This window comes from Cavia porcellus, unplaced genomic scaffold (assembly GCF_034190915.1).
Source record: "Cavia porcellus strain 051 isolate PalLab524CR breed Dunkin Hartley unplaced genomic scaffold, mCavPor4.1 scaffold_1, whole genome shotgun sequence".
Classification (NCBI taxonomy): domain Eukaryota; kingdom Metazoa; phylum Chordata; class Mammalia; order Rodentia; family Caviidae; genus Cavia; species Cavia porcellus.
In genome coordinates this window covers 230,623,560-230,643,693 of record NW_026947484.1, presented here as the reverse complement: position 1 = coordinate 230,643,693, position 20,134 = coordinate 230,623,560, and the positions used below count along the sequence as shown (strand labels likewise).

The window sequence follows — 20,134 nt, the reverse complement described above, 5'->3', positions numbered from 1 at the left end:
GCAATGGTAGGGCATTCTCCCCAAGTACGCCTAACTTTCTATTGTTTACACTGCTTTATTTCCAACATCTCTGTTGCTTTGCCTGTGATTAGTGGTTGCTTTTCCTTTTTGAGATGTTGATGAAAAAATTTCAATCCCTTGTTTATGACTTTTAGGCCACAATTTTTCATAAAAGTTCCCTGGTCCACATGACTGGATGAAATCTATAGCCCTGGTCTTGAAATTCAAGGCTCCTAAGTAGCCGAGCCTTGAGGCTTTTGTAACCCTTGAGATTATCCAGGGAATTTTATGTATAGTTTCTGGAGGAAAAGGGAAAAGGTCATGAGAGGAACACAGAATTCCAAACTACCATATCATACCTTGTCTGTGGGGTCTGCTGTGCTCCTGTATCAGTTATACATGACCAGGTTCATCCACTGAAGAAATAAAGTGATACTGTAAGCTTGTTTACCTCCTATAGGGATGTTCAAGTGCCACCCTCCTCCCTCAGAAGATTTCAGTTCAGTCTCATCACCCATTTTCAGGTAATTCTAACCCAAGCAGAGGTCTAAGCCTGCTGCTGTTACAGCATCTTCTGTTATTAACTCAAAGAGCCCGACAGTGAGAAGTATATCGAAGGTCGACCAGCTGGCCAGTTGGGAGACTCTAAAATTCAGTGGGAGCAAGTTTAATGTACAGTGAGTTCAGCAGGCTGTTCTTCAGTTCCCTCTTGGATTTACGACTCCCACATAATCCTCTGCTTTATTAAGCTATTGGAAAAAAATAAAATCTATCTGCCAAGATCCTAAAGCAGCCTGGCAGCCTGCAATATATAAAGGCAGTAATTGGAGGCAGGGGGGCCAGCAACTTGGCTGGCCTTTGATGGACTGTTCAATACCCTCAAGGAGAAAAATACCCCCTGGAAGCAGATCAGGAAAGGCAGCCCTGGGGCCGCGCCTGCGTTTGGGAAGGGAAGGTGCCTCACCTCCATTTCTGTCACGTAGAATCCTTTGCCGTCCTTGGAGAGATTATGGAATGCCCCTAGGATTAAGAGAGAAAGGTTTGCTCTGACTGAGAAGGGGATCACGGCAGGGCAGGGCCAATGAGAGCACAGAAGCAGCTGAGGGGACCCTGTGTAAGGTGGCTGTCACCATCCTAGACTGGGCCCACCCTCCATCTTCCTCTTTCTGGTAAGTTCTAGATGGTGGGGCCACCTCCAGGCTCAAGCCCTCTGTGGCTGCTCTGGTCCCTCCCCTTACAGACTCCTTGCCACTTGGATCCCTCCACACTCAGCCAGGAAATATGCAGGCTTGTCTTCCTTCCACAGGCACAGTTCAGGGACCTGCCTAGGACCTCTGAAAACATCCGGGGGGCAGAGCTTGTGCTTCAGGTTTGTTTTTGGCCCTCCTGTCGCTGTTCTCTGATTTTTTTTTATTAATCCCCCTTTACAAATGTGGAGTTTACAAAGGGGAATAGCAGGGCTGGAGCCAGGATTCAGAAGTGTTTCTGGCACCCACATTAACTCATGCTCAGTAGGTCCATTTTTAGCTACCCTATGGCCTGAGATTTCACATAAATTTTCATTTAAAACAAAGGCTATGTTGCTGCTCAAAAGGGTCAAACACTCTGGCCTCCATCGCTGGATTTTTAAAGCTCAAGGAAAACTGTCCTGTCCCACTCGCTCATTCATGTCCCTTCTGTAGAGAACCACATCCTCTCCTGTGTGACTGATGAGCAACCTGGAGAGGGCAGGGTGCTTTAAATGAAGCTTGTCCCTAAGGGAAAACGTACAGAGTAAAGAGGAAACAAGAGACCTGGAATGGGGGATTCTGGGCTGGGCACAGGGCAAAAGGGAGGCCCGGGATGCTATTTATTTTAGTGAACACTCTCAGCTCACAGCCTCAGCTGGTGCTGTGCTCTTATAGCCCGGATACCTCAGGCAGGACACCAGCCCATCCACTCCTGAGGCTTGGCCTGGCCTGGGACAGGTCCCTCGCAGGGACACTTACTTGCCATAGTTTCCAGTCGTATCAGGAAGCAGACCAAGCTGGGGAAGCTGACCCGACCAGTGCTGTCACTGTACCGCAGGGTCATGAGGTCCAGCAGCTCACTGCTGATGGAGATGCCTGTAAGGAAGTCTGGCCACAGGGTGAGCTGGTAAACAGGGAGGAGGTGGGGCTGGGGAAGAAGGGTGCCCCTCTGTCTCTTGAGATTTGGGAAATTTGTTCAGAGTGCTCAGTGACCTCTTGTCACCACTGCTGTTCAGCTGGTTTGGTGGCCATTTAGGACTTGTTTGGTCTTTCCATCTTCTCTGGCTGAACCCTAGTGACATAGTTTGGGAGCTTGGCCAGAGACTGGCTCAAGAGACAAGACAGAGTGTCTGGGATACAACAGCCTTTCCGGCTAGATAATCCTGCATGGATGGGGGCTGGCAGGACTTGGGGCTGCATCTAGACCTGGGGCTGCCAGGCCTCTCTCTGTGAGTGACTTTATAAACCGCCTTTTTCTCTGACCCTAGGACTCTGTGTACCTTCTGCATGGATGCTTCTAGGGTGGGCAGGTGTGGGACAGTGACATTCAGTCCTATGTTGGTCTCTCAGGGAAAAGGCTGGTTGGGAGAACAGTGCTCAGAAGGGGGCCTCAGCTGGGCAGAAGTCACCTTGTCCTCTTTGGCCTTGTCACTTTGCAGTCCAGTTAAAAGTTCTAAGGAGATACCAACCACACATGGACAGTGCAGACTGGTTCATGGTTGGGCCTTAAAAACTCTGGTGAGTTTTCAAGCTGAGTCATCCATCAAGAAATGAGCCCAGTGGCCTGTGGGATCCTAAAGCCACACATTCCCATCTCAGAAGGCCTCAGAGAGGCCGTACTGTCTGTCCCCAGCTGCCACTTCACGAATCACTCATTCACTTATGGTTAAGTTGCCTCCTGGCCCCTGAAGCCTTTTGAGTTGAACTATTTTTTTTTTTTTTTTTTGTCTTTTTCCTTTTTATCAGTACCAGGGATCGAACTCACGACTGCCTGCTTTCAAGGCAGGTGCTTATGCTGCTGAGCTAAACCCCCAGCCCCGAGTTGAACTATTTTTTTTCTCTTTTTATTATTCTGAACTCTTTAGTGGGAGCTCCCTTAATGATTCTTTCTTTAACTGGTCTTCAGTGCTCTCGGGTGTGTCCCAGACAGGGGCAAAAGCACCACTTGGGTGCTTGCTGGGCCAGGAAAGTTCTCCAGCCCCCCCTGGACCTCTTGGTAGAGAGAGAGAGAGGCTCAGCCTCCTGTACTTTCATCAGCCCTGAGCGGGGACTCTGATGCCCTTCAGGTGTGAGCTCTGCAGCTCTGCATTCTGAAGAATTAAGAGGAGGATCTATGCTCAAGTGGAGACAGAGCTCTGTATTTCTATCCCCTGCCCAGACCAGGAGCCACAGCAGAGAGAATTATGGAGTTAAACTGGGACAGCACGACTGATTTACAGTTTATTAAGGAAAGTGGTCATTTCATTAACCTTTTCATGATCCACTTTCCCCAAATATCATGGAGGCAATGAGTCCTGCCCTTCTCAGGTCTCAGGGTAGTCAAGATAATCACATAAAATGACCCAGACAAGGGATCTTAGGGAGCTTCACAGCCCAGATATCCCCAAAGGTATCGTTATCAAGCCCAGGGCAGAATGCTTTTGTCTACTGGAAGCAGGCAGGTACCATTGGATTTCCTCTGTTCCCACATCCCTTGTGAAGAGAGAGAAGCGAAATCAGCCTGCCTGTGGGCATTTAACTCTGATGGCCCAGACCCTGAGCTGGAAGCTTCTGGAAGGTGAGCTCCATTCCTAGTAGGGGATTAATCCCAGGCAGTTATTTTCTCACAACTAGAGCTATGCTGGGAAGAAAAAGCAGCTGGGAAAACTGGCACAGGAGGCCTCCATCAGGGGCATGATGTCTGAGGCTGGAGCCCTGAAGACCCACCAAGGTCGTGGTAGAGCAGGGGAGGGATGCGGGAGCAGAAGCTGTTCTTTTGCCTGACCACCCGGTGTCCTACAGCATGCTGGGAGTGAGGGCACCTTCTCCCCACACCTGGACCCCAGGGCCCCCAACTCCAAAGTCCCCTGCCTTACCTGTATTCCTTATGGCCTTGCCTAAGTCTGAGCTCAGGAAGACTCGAGAGCTTTTCTGGATGGTCTGGAAAACACGCTGGCATGGGACAAGAAGGAAGAAGCCATTGTGAAGACCTGCAGGGTGTGGACTTGGAAATTCCTTTTCCGTGCCTGGAGTTTGCCTCACTGAAGCCCCAGTGGACCCAGCTCAGAGGCAGAAGAGAGGACTGAGGCAGGCAGGAATGGCCACAGCTGGAGCCTGTGTGTAACTACTCTTAAGTGAGTTACTTCATCTCTCCTGGCCAATATTTATAAGGTACTTAAGAATAGGAGTGAAGGCTATGTAGAAGGTGTTGAGAGCAATTGAGCACTGACCTGGTCCATGTGCAGCTGCAGGATGGACTACCTCGTGCATCACTTTCGTACGCTGCTACGCTTACATTTACGAACGACTTTCCCACCCGTGGCTAATCCTCACTGCATTCCTGCTCATTCTACTTCCCAGAGGAGGAAACTGATGCTCAGGCAGGAAGAGACCTGGCCTTGGATTCAGTGTGCAGTTACCGTAAGACCGGTTTTGGTCTTTGCATTGCTGCCCACTAGTTTTCCAAGACAGACATCCCCACAGCAGGTGAGGCTGACTGGGGAAGACAGGGATCACACAATGGTGATTTAAGAGCTTTTCCTTGGCCTTACATGGGCTTTCGTGTTCTCTACTGGCTCTTCTCCTATTCATTTTGTAACTGATTGGTTTGGTCATTTAGTCGGCGTTTTTGAATGCCGCCATATTGTACACACTATGGAGGACACTGGGGAAAGTGAGGAGGCCCTTCCCTGGAGGACACTGCAGTTTAAAGGGGGATAAATGTGCCAATAATTTCAATGCCATGCCTGAAACCAAGTGACCAGAATCCCTGACCTATGCGAGGACTTCCAACAGAGCTACACAGGAGCTCTTCATTTGGCCTTTAAATATTCCGTAGATATTTACTGTCTTGGTCAGACTTCTATATGTTGGTGCTTTCTTATTTTTCAAAAGCATGCTCTAGTTTTACTCAGTGTATGTGTACATATTGCAGAAATAATTATGAGAAACATTCACTACGGTAGGTGTTGATAGTTTTCTTTGGGTAAGGATGTTTTCCTTTTAAACTTATTTTTGTGTATCTGTATCATCTATGAATAGGCATTGCTTTTCTAGCAAGGAAAAGTTATTTTGAAGTGTAAAGCAGTAAGACAGTAGAGACTGGGTTTGTGCTGATCGATGTAGGTCCACCTGTTAGGAGCCAGCGGGGCACTAATTGTGTCAGAGAGGCCAGCAAGGCAGGCTCTGCAGAGTGTTTGAGGTTAGACTAAATGCGCATATACACTGGCAGGACTCAGTGTGCAGGGCAGGAGAGGGAAGAGCAGACGAAAGGTGCGAGGGCATGGCATTTATAGGGAGTAGGAAGGTGTCTTGCAGTTGGGGTCAGAGGAAGGTGGATGCGTAGAAAGGATTTCTCCTTGACTTCAAAGTAGGGACCTGAATCAGAGCATCTTACATGCTGCTCTGATGAGTTTATACTTTGTCCTGAGGACAGTGAGGAGGCCACACTTGGGCCACAGATGTGTCTGTGTCTTTGGCTGGTGCTCCAGCAGAGGCATTGCATGAGAATGAGGTGGCCCTGCAGGCTGAGTCGTAAGGAACCAGGAGCACAGGACCACACTGCCAGCCTACGGTTCTAGCTATGGTGACTTCTGTCTCTCCTCTGGCCACCCTGATGCTTGGCCTTCTATTGCAAGCAGGTCTCCCTAGACAATGTTATCTCTGGGAGCATGGTGACGCTTCCCCTCCTTTCAGACCCCTCAATCCTGATTCGGGGTTGGATGCCCCATAAGTATTTGCTAACCTGGATAAAATAAGACAGTTAGTTGATGAGAACAGGTCCCTACCTGGCACTGGACAAGACGCCTCCACAGCCTGGCAAACTCCTCCTGGTTGAGCCGCCCATTCACCTTCAGCTAGATGAGGAGTTAAGGGTTAACTAGACTGGGGTACCTTGAGCAGTAGCTGCTGGTCTTGCCAAAAAAAGCCAGAGCAGCTCCATCTGTCAACTACTAAGCAGTTGGCCCAATGTCTCCTAGGCAGTCTGGTGTCACCTATACACATCCCCGTGCTAGCTCGCTCCCACAGTACCTGCAAGTGACCTGATTTGTTTTACAGAGGAAAACAGGCAAGGAGGAAGAAGTCTTGGAGAAGGGAGGCTGATTCCACTTGTGTCTAGAGGACAGGGTGACACGGCCTCCACCAACTGGGTGGCACACTGGCCAGAAGCAGGGAGATGCATCCAAAGGGTCTTGCAAATCTGGACACAGCAGTGATGGGTGAATGTGCCAATCTGATGCACATGTGTGTGCAAGGAACACTTTCTGTGTATTGATGCCAGCCCCGGCCACCCCACAGGGTGAGGATATTAATGGCTAGGAAGCAGAAAAAGAATTTGCCTCTGAGAACGGGAAGGGAACCATGGAAGAGCAGGGGGAAGGGAGGAAGGGCCTGGTGTACTTTGTAGGGTTCCGCATGGGTGGCCTGCCCTGGGCTAGCTGCCCCATCCCAGTGCTGTGAGGGCCATTTGGATTTCTCTGTGTCTGATTGCAAAGCTCAGCTAGTGGAGACAGGGCCTGATTTATGATTTCATCAAGAAGCTCTCTTGTTCTACAATGGCCAGCTTTGCATTCCCAATCGAGTCTTGTTAACGGCGTGGGAGCCGGGTGATCTGTCTCTCTCGGAGACAGCCACAGCTGGGGGAGGCCCTGTCTGTGTGCGGGAGCCTCTCCTTGCTGTGGGGAGATGGTGCAGGCAAGGGAGAAATTGCTCCACAGTGAGCAAAAGGGGGATAGGAGGCAGCAGGCTGGGATCTGATGCTTGATTTGCCACTCACAGTCCCTGCCCTGCTGCAACCCAGGGTCCGTGTCTGCAAACGCAGCACATTAGCAGCAATGGATTCAATTGCTGTGTAGACCAGGAGTCTTCTGCATGTTTGGGGGTTACCTCTATTAAACTAGGGCTCACTGAGGAAGGAATTTAAGTAGCAAAGATGCCTCCAGTGGTAAGGAAATAGGGAAGCGGTACTCATCAGAGCTCAGAGGAGGAGGCATACAACAGGTTAGGACGTAGACTCGAAGGTGAAATTCCTACTTCAAACCAGGACACAAGTCTTGGCTAGCTGTGTGATCTGAGTACATTACTGAAACTCCCTGAACCCCTGTTCTTACATTTTGCAGTGGGGTACTACTTATATTACCTAGATTGTTGCAAGACTTATAAGGGATATATATATATATATTCACCAGTACAATTTGCAAACGCTTGATTGGTGGTCAGGTTTGCTACCACTGCCGACTGATCTGAAGAGCCAGTGGAGAACACACAGAACCCCAGGTCTCTCATGATCCTGGGAAGGCCACGAAGTGGACGGGCTCCTGGGGTTAGATAAAAAATGAAATGAAAAGGATACATCCATCAGAGCCACAATACTGCGGCACTCATCCAAGGAGAAAGTGTCCTCTGGAGGTCCTGAAGAGGGCAGACAGGAAGGGCTGAGTCGTCAGGGGGATGGAGGGGGAAAGGGAGATAAGGCCGGGGCCAATGGCTCAGGCTGACCATACCTATCAGGAACTCCTTGTTGAGAAGGCTTTGAAGTTGGGTGGCATCAATGTCCAATCCCTGGTCCAAATGAGGGGAAACATGGACGTCAGATGGAGCCAGAACATGTGCCCTACTTATGCTTAGATCTTATGCTGACATCTAAGCATTCTCTGTCCACCAAGTGTCGGTGTCACCTTGGCCCTGAGCCTGACCTGGCTGTTCCAGGTTATGGAAATGACTCTGCCCCTGAGCATCTATGGTGCCCTTCAGTCCTGACAGTTGCCACCAGTGTGGCCCCCTTGCTTTTCCCCTTCTGTCCATTACTAGACTGAAAACAGCTGCTTCCTACCCACCATTCCTGGCATGAGGGACCCCTCAGGTAAGTAGTACTGCTGGGCGAATCAATACCCCTGTAGGTACGTTTTCCATCTATTTGCAGAAAGAAACTAAGAGAAAATGTGACTGAGCGTGTGCCTGTGTGTGCGTGCACACATGTGTGATGATAAGAGTTAAAAATACCCCAAATCTAGGCTAAGAGGAGCTGCTGCAACTGAGCATATTACTTAGTGTTAATCTCCCCAGTCACTGAAGCAAAAAAGGGAGATGTCATGGTTTCCCTGGATTAAAAGCAGGAAGCAGCTGAAGTTAAGGAGAAAGAGACTTGCACTCTGGAGAAGTTAACATCATTAGACTTTTTCCTGGGGCACTGAACAGCATGATGGGCAGTGCCCTGGTGACAGTTTTACTGAGAAGCAAAGCTGTTCTCCTCTGAGGAAGTGTTTTCTTGGAGAAGTGGCTCTGGAGTGAGTTTTCTCAGAGGTGGCTTTGAGAGTGACACTGGGTCAAGGGCAAGAAGATATCTCTGGTGGAGCATCTCCCAGAGGCCCTTCTCCCTCCCCAGGATGACCTAAGAAGATGTCCTGCAAGTGTCTGAAGTTGCTCCTCGGGTAGCCCTTCCAACATCTTCCTGTTTGTGTATTGCAGGGAAGATGGCATGCGTGCCCAACCCTGCCTGAGTTTCTCTGCAAGTGAATCCTTATGCCTCACTTTGAACAGCAGCTGACACACTAATGAGAAATTCCAGCTAATCTGGAATTGCCCACTAGGCTGCGATAGCACAGGCCATGGAACATGGCTGCTGCCTTTCCGCATTCCCTGCCTAGGATGCACTCTGACCCGGAAGCATACCCTGAAACTCACCGGAAGTATTTGAGAAGACCCAGGATGCACTCTGACCCGGAACCATACTCTGCAACCCACCGAAAGTATTTAAGAAGCTGAAGGCAGGAATGGAGATTATGGGTGTTTGAACAGATTTCCAAAGAGCTGCATGTTTGTCTCTATTTCTGTGGCGTGAGAGACCCAAGGGCTAGCACTCTGGTATTCCCCAAACAGTGTGACCCATGGAATATTGCAGGTGCTTGGGACATGCTTGCCAAATGAATAAACAGTGGGTAGTGGATGGGTTTGACCCAGCCCAGAGTTCAAGTATGTTCTTCCTTTCCCAAAGGCAGACCTTGATATAGTACTGTCACCACCACCAAGGCTAATGAAAATAAAGAGTGGTGGTGATAAGTCACTGCATTAATTTAAATCTAAACTGATATCACAGATCAGGAGAGAGGACAGTGAGTTCATGGAGTCCTATTTCACTTTAAAATTTCTTTGGAAGATACAGCCTCTGAGGAGAGCTGGCAGATTATACAGAAGGACACCAGCTGGACCCTGTTCAAGAGTGCCCGGTCTGGAGGTGACCTTTGACTAATGCTGTATCTGTGGCTTATTCTAACTCCTGCCAAGACCCATATGACGCTCCTCTCTGAGTGGGCATTAGGCTGTTTTTTGGGAAAGTCCTGGCTGTGAATCTGTACCTTCTTATCATTGGACAAATTACATTTTTAGTTTGGAAGTGCAACTGCATGGCCCCGAAGAAGCTTGGTATAAGGCACTCTACGCAGGCACTGCTAACTACCTCTGGCTAGCTAGCCTTAGTCTGCACATCTGTTCTGGGCAGCTAATCTGTTTTAATTCAATTTGTCAAATGATCGAGAACCTACTCTGGGCCAAGGACTGTGATCCGTACTGGGGGGAAGGAAGGCACACAATGGCCACCCTACCTGAGAGAACTCACATACTGAGGACATCAACCATCCCTGCAGCATTGTTGGGCAGCCAGTGAAGCCTTCAGAGTGACCCGGGGGAGCCTGACTCCTCAGGCAGTGCCAATTCCAATGAGGTCCATAGCCAATTGCTTTCTGTCAAGCGTATCCCTCATTCCAGCCATACTCTGATTTCTTCTTTTTTTCTCGCTCTGAACCCAGCATGCCTCCAGGACACTGACACCCCATTAGTCCTCTGAATGCCAAGGCAGGGCCTGGCATCCTTCCTGCCCTTGGCCTCTGCCTGGCCCAGGCTGGTGTGGTACACACAATCATCTGTATCACTTTCCGCTTCCCACACCAGTGTGATTATTAATGGCCAAAGGCCTGCCATGCGGAGCCCTTGGCAGCTATTTTATCCTGACAAGTCAAGGAGCTCTTTATAGCAGTTTATTAAAGCATTAGGAACATCCTGAATGCACATAGGTGGTAGAAAGTGTGCTGTTGTGCTTTCTGAAGCTGGCCAGCTCCGGGAAGGAGCGATGCCAGCTCGGGGCGGAGGTGGCAGAGCTGGAGAGGGAAGCATTTCAAAGGCTACTTCCAATGGCTCATTTAAAGACGTGAACGGTAGCATAGCCCCTGCATGCTCCTTGTAATTATTCTTTCCCTTTTTAAGCTCTGTGCCATTGAGATGTCACCCAGCGGGGCCACGACTTCTCTCCAGAGTCTGGCAGCCAGAGAGGTTCTGGAGTGGTTCAGGGAGAGGGAGAAGCTGATAAAAATGACCTACCAATTCACTTTTCCTCTCTGCATCCTGACAAGGACCTGGAGAGCTCTCTCCCTCCCTGACCCTCCATCTCCCACTCTATGCAGCCCTCCGTGCATGGTACCACACCTGTGACACGTATCTGTAGAAAACGTTTTGTTCAGAGTCTTCTGCAAGATTTTCCTGGGTCAAAGGGAAAATAGCCAACATTAAACTTCTGGGGAGAAACTTTCCTGCCCAGTACAACAAGGGCCCAACAACTCCCACCTAAATCTGTGACAAAGATTAGAAAAAATTAAGAATTGGAAAAAAAAAAACTCAGAGAATTAGAAAACCAAAGTTTGTGGCAAAATGATGTGTGGGCCCAGCCTGACCTTGGAGACCTGATGCTCCCTTTCACACCCCATTCCTGTTCTCTCCATTTCCACTGATCTGTGGGGGGCCACGGGAAGCTGCTGAGGATGGGGTGTGGTCAAGGAAACTCGTCACAGCAAACTGACTTCCACGTCTGTCAGCCACGCCTTCCTCCATACCTACCTTCAGAGCTCTGAGGTTGAAATTGCTGTCTGAGTTCCTAGAAAACCAGGGGGACAGTGTGTCAAAGATGACCTCCTCACTTTGAGAAGAGACTAATATGGGGGGTTTCCAGAAGGCACCTGAAATTTCTGACAAGGGCTCCTGGAGGGCCCTCAGCATCAGAGGACATGAAGTGGGCGGTCAGCAGGCAGACCAGCCTTTTGAGTGGCCATGGTCTGATCCTAGTGAATCACCACTTTCCTAATGAGAAGCTCATGGACAGCAGCTCCCATGGCCAGGACTGGATAAGTATTGCTTATTTCCATCTCCAGGTCACCTAGCCTGCTGGCCTGAGAAGGCCTCCCTCACACTCACTGGAAAGTTCCCTACAATTAGGGGAATGTCCGTCTCAGTGCCAAAGCATATAAGATGCCCAGGGAGGTGAGGATTTGTGGATCTCCGACTTGACCCATTGACCAGGCATTTGAGATCCTTCAGGAATGGACATGGGTGCTGTATCTTTCAGGCCCACTTTTCACAGTTCCCCAATCCCACACTTCAGACAAACTGACAGGCACGTTGTAGGTCACTGGCCTTTGCATGTGGTCAGTGTCACTTCCTCTCTAACAAGGCCTGGCTCACCCACTTCCCTGCTTCTGCAAAGACTTTTTTCTTCCAGTTGCATGCATGGCTTTTCTCTTTATGCCATTATTTTCCATTTTCTTTTAAGGACCAACTCCAGCGCCATTTTCTTCTGGCCAGGAGTGGCTCCTTCTGCTCCTCCTCCCATGCAGCTTTGCATCTAGCAATGACCACATCCTTTTGGGTCCAGTTAGTGGCTGATACACCTTTTTTGTCCATACGGTGCCCCACTGACACAGTACATGCTACATCTAATGTGCCCAGAACATGGCACACAGCAACATGACGCCCATTTACCAAATTAAGTAGAATAAAACAGGTGCCATCTCAGAGATTCTGTACCTGTTACTGGCTGTCATTTTCAGGAAGATCCGAAGCAAGAACTTAGCTTCTTTTCTCCGTGCTGAGGGGACCACGACATAGGTCCCAGGGTTGAGCTGGAAAGACTTCGTGAAGTTGTGCTTGGTTTCATACTCTATGACCTGGGCAGCATTTCTAAATGGAGAGAAAAATGTAGGCGGCAATCTCTCCTGGAATTTCTGAAACTAGAAGAAACATGATTATTATAGGAAAGCCCCCTCTGTGCATGGTCCCAGGCTCCAGGAGAGACCCACCACCTTTCAGGCCCAGCAGGAAACCAGGTCAGACCTGCGAAGGGATACAGTGCTTTCCTGAATTCCCACAAAACCCAGCAGAATTTAGACTCAATTCATCTAAACCTTAGACTCTACAATGAAGGCAAAGAAATGTAACTAGCAATTCCATCTTATTAAGTCTAACAACATCCTGGGTTTCTGTTTTTTTTCTCCCTCTCTACTTCTATGTTAAGATCTCCATGGGAACTAGAGACATTGTTCCAACACTGACTTTCTTTTGGGTGCCCTAAAGCCCCCTGTGCACCTGTAGTTGAGTACTCTGGGCTGCCATAGCACTGTGGGGTTGAATTCTTCCTACTGTCTCTGTTTCGTCTCTCCAAGAAAGCCCCGAGATTCTTTCTCATTGGAAAATAATAGCCCCTGATCATTTCCCTTTTATTTCAATATTTTCTTAGAGATAAAACAATAAATATAATGCAGTTCCTATTACAAGATGTCACATATATATTACATAATAAAAACCCCTTACTAAACAAATTTCCCCTCGCTACAGTGGAATGTGAGGATTTCATTTAGAATGGTTACACAGCATGAAATGATTATTTATGAGCCCTGCCGTGGGAGAAAAAAATGGAAAAAGGGGAGAATCTTTTCTAGAGGGCAGGGCCAGGGCTGGGCTCCAGGTGAGTCAGGAGATAGGACGCAGCCCCAGGCATATGGCGGAGTGCTGGCTGCAACCTTCAGAGCTTTCTACTGATGAGAACGGTTTGGGACCTGGATGTGTTGAGCCCTTTTGACAGAAGCAATAATGGGACCAGCTCCCATTCAAAGACTCAGCTGTGTCCTGTGGCTCTGGCTATGACTGCATGCAGCAGCTTCCCACAATCAAGGAGCTGAGAACAGCCCTGTCCTGCTTGCCTCTCTCTATGAGACCCTCGCCATCTTGCCTGGGCTCCTGACCTTGCAGAACATGCTTGTCCAGTGGTGGTGAGAAGCTTGTGTGTGTGTGTGTGTGTGTGTGTGTGTGTGTGTGTGTGGCAGAAGATGGTGCAATGTCTTGATCCTGCACTCCCAGGAGTCTCTTTCAAGATAGACAGAGCTGCTTGGGCACGGAGCTGATTATCATCCTAGGGAAAGGGGCTCCTGCCTTTGCCTGGGTCCCATCCCCATCCTGGCCTCCAGGTCTAGAAACTGGATTGCCAGTCCAGTCCTGGCACCTGATCTCTTCCCTCACAGCTCTTCCTGAAGTTCCACACCCATGCCTGCTTTTCTCCCAGCTCTGCCTGGACTTCACAGTCTTTTCTGCTCTGATATTCCTTTCCTGCCTTGGTCCACCTGTGAGGCTCCTTGGAAGGCTGGAGGGCCTGTGGTCACACCTTGCTCCCCTCCAGCCTGTGGCAGAGAGGTCTCTCCAGGGGGTAGGGACACGGCTGGACTCCAATCCAGAGCCCAAGGCAGTGACAGATGAAAGCTGTGAGGACTGAATTCCATCTGTCTTCGCACCCCCACAGGGCAAACATGTTCTGCAGGGTCAGGAGCCCAGACAAGATGGCACAGATTTAAGTTGCAGCAATACTGGGCCAGGTTATCTGTTGAGGAGCAGTGGCAATTTGCTTGTCAGCAGATCCAGAGGACGTGCCCTGAAGCTGAGTGTGGATTTGAAGGCTCACTCCAGCAGCCGAAGGCCCCTCAGTGCTGCTCTCACTGTATAGACACAGGAACCAGATTCATCAGTCTTCTGGGCAGGGGCCAAATGCTTGAGGAATGCAGCCCCTCTTAAATGTTACACAGGAGAGTCCCCAAAAGTCCTAACCTTTAGCCTAAATGTTTTCGGGCTTTGTTGACCTGCTGCAGATGCTAATACTGTATATGACCAAAGACCTAGCAGGACTGCATTTGCAGCCTGAGGATATGGATCTCCCAGTGTTGGAAGAGTCTTGATATGGAACCAAAAGGCAGCAGCAGAAGGTGAAAAGCCATACCTGAGAATCAACCTGTGGGGCAGAGGAAGAGAGTTGGGTCACGAAGCCACACCCATAACAACTCAGAGTTGAGCAGGTGCTCGTCACCTGGCTTGGGACCTTGTGTGTGGTCCCTTCCTCTTGTGTGGTCACCCTCATTCCCTGGCACAGAGTGAGGGGAAGGAAAATTCACACCCAGGGCAGAATTGTGAAGAAGGAGCCCTGCTACCTTAGGGTTGCAGAAGAGGAAGGAACTCAAAGAGGAAAGAAGCTGTAGGAGAAGGGAGGTGCCCTCTGTCCCTCAGCAAGACGTGGTTCCTGTCCACAGTGGTGAGGACAGGGAGACAGAGCCGGGGCTGGAGATAAGACAGAACCTCAGTCCAGTGGAAATTTCCCATGTTGAGACCTTCAATCATCCCCTCAGACTGTAATTATACTGGGGATTTGTTTTAGGTCCTCTGATGCTTGCAAGAATGTATGTGTGCAGGAAGAGGAAATAGCTTTTCCATATGATATAAAGAAGCACAGAGGATGCTATTTCATCTTTAAACCCCTCAACCGTTTGCAAAGCACCTTGCATGGACAGTGCAGGATATTCATGCTATTTCTGCATGCAGACATGCTGTTTTGTGAGTGTGGAAACAGAGGTTAGGTAGCAGAGGGAAATAGGGTGACCTGTGTTGCTTCCTCCCGTCCCCACCACCAGGTGCTGTCTTCCCCAGCTGATGTGGGATCTAGTTCTTTTCCACTGGGCCCACCACATAAGCAGACTTCCTGAACTATTCTGAACGAGCTCTACCTATTTATATGCAAACAGCATTTGGTTTACAATAAGGTAGGGCCCCCAGAACACTAGGGCTGAAACCCCATTTCAGCTGGTTGAGCACTGTGTACTGAGCCCCAGGGACTCACAAGAGCCTGGCTGCTGGCACAGACAGAGCCTGTTTCTCAGCTGAACTGCAAAAGAAGCCCATGTAACTTTTGAGTTGTCAAAGTCTAGATAGTTTTTTGGTGTTTAACTCAACGAGAATCTTGCAAGATCTTCTGGGATCTCCAGGGATCCCGAGAAGGTCTTGGATCAAAGCACTCCTGAGGTAAATGGGAAGCTTAGGAAGCCTGCATCTCAAGTGAGAAGGAGAGAAACAGGCTTGGTATGTTTTTAAAATGGGTACAATTACAATCTTGCCATGGCTTTGAAACTGTAAACTCAGAGCGAATCAGTTAATGCATTCTGCTGTGATATCAACTTAGAGACCCCAGGCTAAAGGATAATGATGTGAATTTTTCCCAGGTCTGTAGGCCCCAGACCATCCCAGAATTTCTCTTTCTCACATCAAGAAAAAGAATAGTTGGCTGAGATGTTCTTAGAAGAGATGTCTGGTGCTTGACCTGTTCATTTTTTGGGTGGGACAGACTAGGTGTCTCAGCACGGCTCTCAGGTTTATAGTAGTTGGCTTTTTTTAAAAGCCTAAATGTCTGCCCCAAGTTCAACCCCAAGCATTCATAATCAGCCCCCAGGAGCCTGTTAAAATGCAGACTTTCAGGTTCTGTCCTTTCAACTTCTGATTCTGTCAGGCCCAAGAATCTGTATAGTTAAAACAGCTGGTCCTGGACCAGGCTCCTTTTCCAGGCACAGGCATCAGATTCTGCAGCCTTTGCAGACAAGATGACAAGTGACAGAGGCAGGAGCTGTGTCTCTTTGTTGACATCTCCTTTCCAGCTTTAGATTTTTCTTGTAAATTTGGAGTTGGACAGATGAATACTACCAACCCTTTGGGCTTTATCTCCAAGCTCTGGTACCTTAGAATGTCCCTGCCTGGCTGACCGCTCTCCCCAGCCCAAGTGTGCATGAATGTCCCTTAATGAGGAGTCCCAAGGCAGGCAGCCTTACCTTAAACACCTGGAAGCTCAAGGGAAATCCTTGCTCTTCTGCCTTCAAGCTTTGTGGCATGACAGTGAAGGACACGACAACGTTGTTGCCTCCCTGGGACTCTCCCACACTGAAGAAGTACTGAGCATTCCTTCTGGGATTTCCTATATGAGAGAAGCTCATGACTGGGGTTGTCCAGTTGGGAGAGCCCCGTGGGGCTGTTACTGCCTCTGGATTTGGAGACCTAAGACCTGAGTACCTGCCTCACAGTCACTAGTTGTGGTACAAGTCTTTTGCATTCTCTCTCTTATAAACAGAAAGAGGAATATAGACTCTACTTGGTGAAAATGTCTTGTAAACTGAGCTCTAGATATTTTTCTACAGTTGCTATGCAATATCTAACACCCACAACTTAAAGGAAAAGAGTTTATTTGGGGTCATGGTTTTAGTCCACAGTTGGCTGGCTCCAAGGCAGAAACAAGATAGCAGAGAGGCATGGCAGAGAAAAAGGGGTGCAATCCATAGCAGCCAGAAAGCAGAGGAGGAGCTGGGAGTAAGAATTCACTTTCTCAGGCCGTGGCCCCATCACCTCTAATCAGGCTCCATCTCCTAACAGCACCCTCAGCTTCTGAAGTCATCAATGGATGAACCCACTGACGAGAACAATACCCCCACGATTCAATCATATGCCCAACACATGGGACTTCTGGGGGTATTTTAGATCTAAACCATAACAGTCTGTAAAGTCAAGGGCTATTTTAATAATGAGTGGATGTCATGGTTTATGTCTGTGGCCCCCAGGCCTCATGCATTTGCATTATGCATTGGTGATTGGTTCATTGTCTAGAGCTTGGATTGATGATGTCAGTGCTACACCCACATAGAGGTGGGCCAGCATACAATACAATGGCAGGAAGAAGGTGTGTCTTGCTCTCTTGCTGGTTTCTGCCTTGCTGTTTGCAGCTGCCATGAACTGTGGCCTCGCCATGCCACCCTGCCTTGGAGCCAACTGAGTATGGACTGAACCTCCAAAAAGCTGTAAGAAATAAACCTCTCCTTTTCCAACTTTGGGCATCAGGTATTTTGTCTCAGCGACCAGTAAAAAGCAACTAAGACAATGGGGTTCCAGGGCCCCCAGGTGTACATGACTAATGCCCATGTGGCAACCAACAGAGGCTTGAATTTTACTGGTTGCTCAAGGACCAGTGAAGATACAGGCAGAGAGAGTCATCTGCAATGCTCCTCCACCATAGCCCACTGGTTGAAGCAGAGAAAGAGACAAAGAACTCATGTGAGAACCATCAGATTCAAACTCATAAAGGAGTAAGTCAGGATAGAGATAAATGGACACACGCTTAGAAGGTTTGAGTCACACTGGGAAGCCCTGAAAGGGATTGGAAAGACACAGGGGACTGTGAGGACTGGATAAGACCATGCATTACAATGCACTTAGCAGGCACTCGGTTGCTGGCTTCCACCCTTCTCTTCCTTGTAAGGTAATACTAAAAATGACCCCAATGCATAATTGTGATTAGTTCATTAATATGCATCATATTCAGGCTATATAGTCAGACCGGCACAGCTCCAGAGATGCATCATTCTGAGTGATTTGACAGTTTCTCTGCCTGCCTGTGGCTTCCTGGTGACCAGGCTCTCAGAGTAGCAGAGTAATCATGAGAGCCTGGAGGTGAAAAAGAGGAACACCTATTGTAAACTCAAATATCGAGTTCAGTCATCCAAGTATTATAATCCTCTTTCTAGTCTTCCTCACAATCCAAAAATGTATATTTGTAATCCCATTGAGACAATATTGGAATCCCAGCTGGTCAGTTCCAATCTACCACCACCAGTGCAATCCACAGCGAGAGTAAAGACACAAAGGGCAGCCAAGGGGTCCTAAGTCCAATCCTTGTGAGGATGTGTGGACAAAGGCCTCGATTCTAGGCCTCTCCCAGCATTTATTATCTTGTGAAGCAAGGCGGGTGGCTCAGGGATGGGTGATAGTGAGGATGTCGGGGATTATTGAGTAACTTGAGCTGGCTGGCCAGGTGCAAGAATGATATCTCTGTAATTTGCAGAGATGAAGATATGCAGAAGGATCAATTTACATAACCCAATTAAGGTAACAGTGGAATTGTTTTGGGGGGGCTATCGCTTTGGTTTCTGATATGTAAACTCTTGTGCCCTGGAGAGTCATAGCCTCTTATCTTGAGGCTCATACCCAGTTGTTGACATTCCCAGAGCTGTTTGCTCTCACATCTTGCCAGTTCAATCCTGTATTGTGGCGAGCACCATACGAGGAAACAGGACTGTCTGATATCTAAAGACTTTGCACATTAGCACCTCGGCTAGGCTTATTTGCAATGCTCAGAGCCAATTAAAGAGAAGGAAATACCCTCGCCAGCCTTTTACATATCAATATAAGGGAATGAGTCTCCAAATATTCAAAGTCACAGTAATTGTTTTGGATTCAAAGGGAGTCACTAGAGTTATCTCCCACAGACACCCTTGGGTCCAGGAGTCATTCAACAAACCATTCTCCACAGGCAGGTAGTTGAGAGAAGGAATATATATGTCTGAGTGCAAATGGACATACATAAATGTATATATACATATATATGTATATATATACATATATGTATATATATGTATATATATGTATATATATATACATATATATGTATATATATATGTATATATATATATATATATATACATGCACTTGCACACACAAGTATGTTTCTACAGTCTCTTTTATCAACAATGTGTTAGTACACTCAGGTTCAGCTCCACAGGGAGCACTTTCATTCATCAGTGTCACAAGGAGAACACAGGAGGTATGTTGGAGGACACAGTCAACACATTCATTTCAAGGAGCCCTCTGACGGGCTCAGATGTGCCTACACAGCTGCCTCCCAGCAGCACAGGGCAGGATGATTGTCCCTGGCATCTGAGAGGTACTTTGTGGACTCGAGGGACAGACAGGGATTATTAAGTCCAGAAGTGGGGAGAATGAAGACAGAGAATCAGGCTTTACCCAGAATCACAAAATTAGGGTGTACCAAAGACCGGGGTGTAAACTATAAGCTGACCTTGGACTGGTGGTCTTTCCACACCCCTCCCACCACCCTGGATATTTATTAAGGACCAGGGAGGCCACTGCAGCTTGTGGTCTGGCAGAATGGTCACCAAAGTTATGCCTACCTGTGCTGTTTCCTGGGACCACTTGGTTCTTAAATATTATTTGGCTCCATCTTTCATGGGGCCTGAGGCCGTGGTCCAAAGTGATGGGGATTTGGTTACATATGAACAAGGAGACGAAGTTCTCCTGGAAATCTTGACATGACATCCTGTTGAAAACACACACACAGACACAAGTCACCAAAGGACCACTAATTGTGTCCCAGATGGTGATGGGTGTGTCCCATCATGTCATGGTACCTTTCCAGTGTCAGCTAACTTCTTCATCAACGGACCTATCCAAAGATCAGGGCATGACTCTGGTTCATTCTGAATCAAGCAAATTTCTGCTTTCTCGATCCTTCCCTTTTCAATGGTGGAAAGGACAATTCTGGATTTCGTGCATCACTGGCAGGGGGTTTATCCTATTCCATTTTCCTGTGCCAGGAATCTGTGAGCCCTCTCATAGCCAGTGGGACAGTAGCCAGCCCCTCGCCTTTCCGAGACCTGATGCTGCCCCTTCTCTAAGCCCTGTGGCCAGATCTATTGTTCAGATCTTTATAAAAACAAAGTGTGTTCCTAAAACCCTACTGTGATGAAAGCAGAGATACGGGCAAATAGTTTTCCTTCTAATTTCTGTTTGGTTCTCGAATTCTTAGTACCTTAGACTTGGGATCCTTTGCACACACATTTTAATTTCATTTACATATGATGGTAAGTAAACGAGACAATTTTACAGAGAAATGTCTACCTCCTCCTAAGATGCATGCATACAGATGAACGTTTCTTTTTTAAACAACTAGTCTTGTGTGA

The 20,134-nt window shown here is 48.2% G+C and overlaps 1 protein-coding gene across 12 annotated transcripts in view; it reads right to left on the bottom strand.

The window, feature by feature from the left end:
- Positions 1-20,134, bottom strand: part of Capn13 (calpain 13) — an 80,986-nt gene that overhangs the window by 7,664 nt on the left and 53,188 nt on the right. For 8 of the 12 annotated variants that reach the window (XR_010040907.1, XR_010040908.1, XM_063230285.1 and 5 more), the window contains 12 exons: positions 19,346-19,491; positions 16,163-16,305; positions 12,057-12,259; positions 11,094-11,130; positions 10,686-10,739; positions 7,712-7,769; positions 7,561-7,619; positions 5,996-6,064; positions 4,085-4,160; positions 1,989-2,117; positions 965-1,020; positions 360-416 (listed from right to left, as the gene is read on the bottom strand). Coding sequence is in view for 7 of the 12 variants with exons in the window: in XM_063230285.1 (XP_063086355.1) it covers positions 390-416; positions 965-1,020; positions 1,989-2,117; positions 4,085-4,160; positions 5,996-6,064; positions 7,561-7,619; positions 7,712-7,769; positions 10,686-10,739; positions 11,094-11,130; positions 12,057-12,259; positions 16,163-16,305; positions 19,346-19,491 (1,057 nt within the window). In the remaining 5 variants the exon portion in view is untranslated. Of the gene's footprint in view, positions 1-359; positions 417-964; positions 1,021-1,988; positions 2,134-4,084; positions 4,161-5,995; positions 6,065-7,560; positions 7,620-7,711; positions 7,770-8,891; positions 8,969-10,685; positions 10,740-11,093; positions 11,131-12,056; positions 12,260-16,162; positions 16,306-19,345; positions 19,492-20,134 lie in introns of those variants that run through there. The other 4 variants (XR_010040910.1, XM_063230321.1, XR_010040909.1 and 1 more) reach the window with 4 other exon arrangements.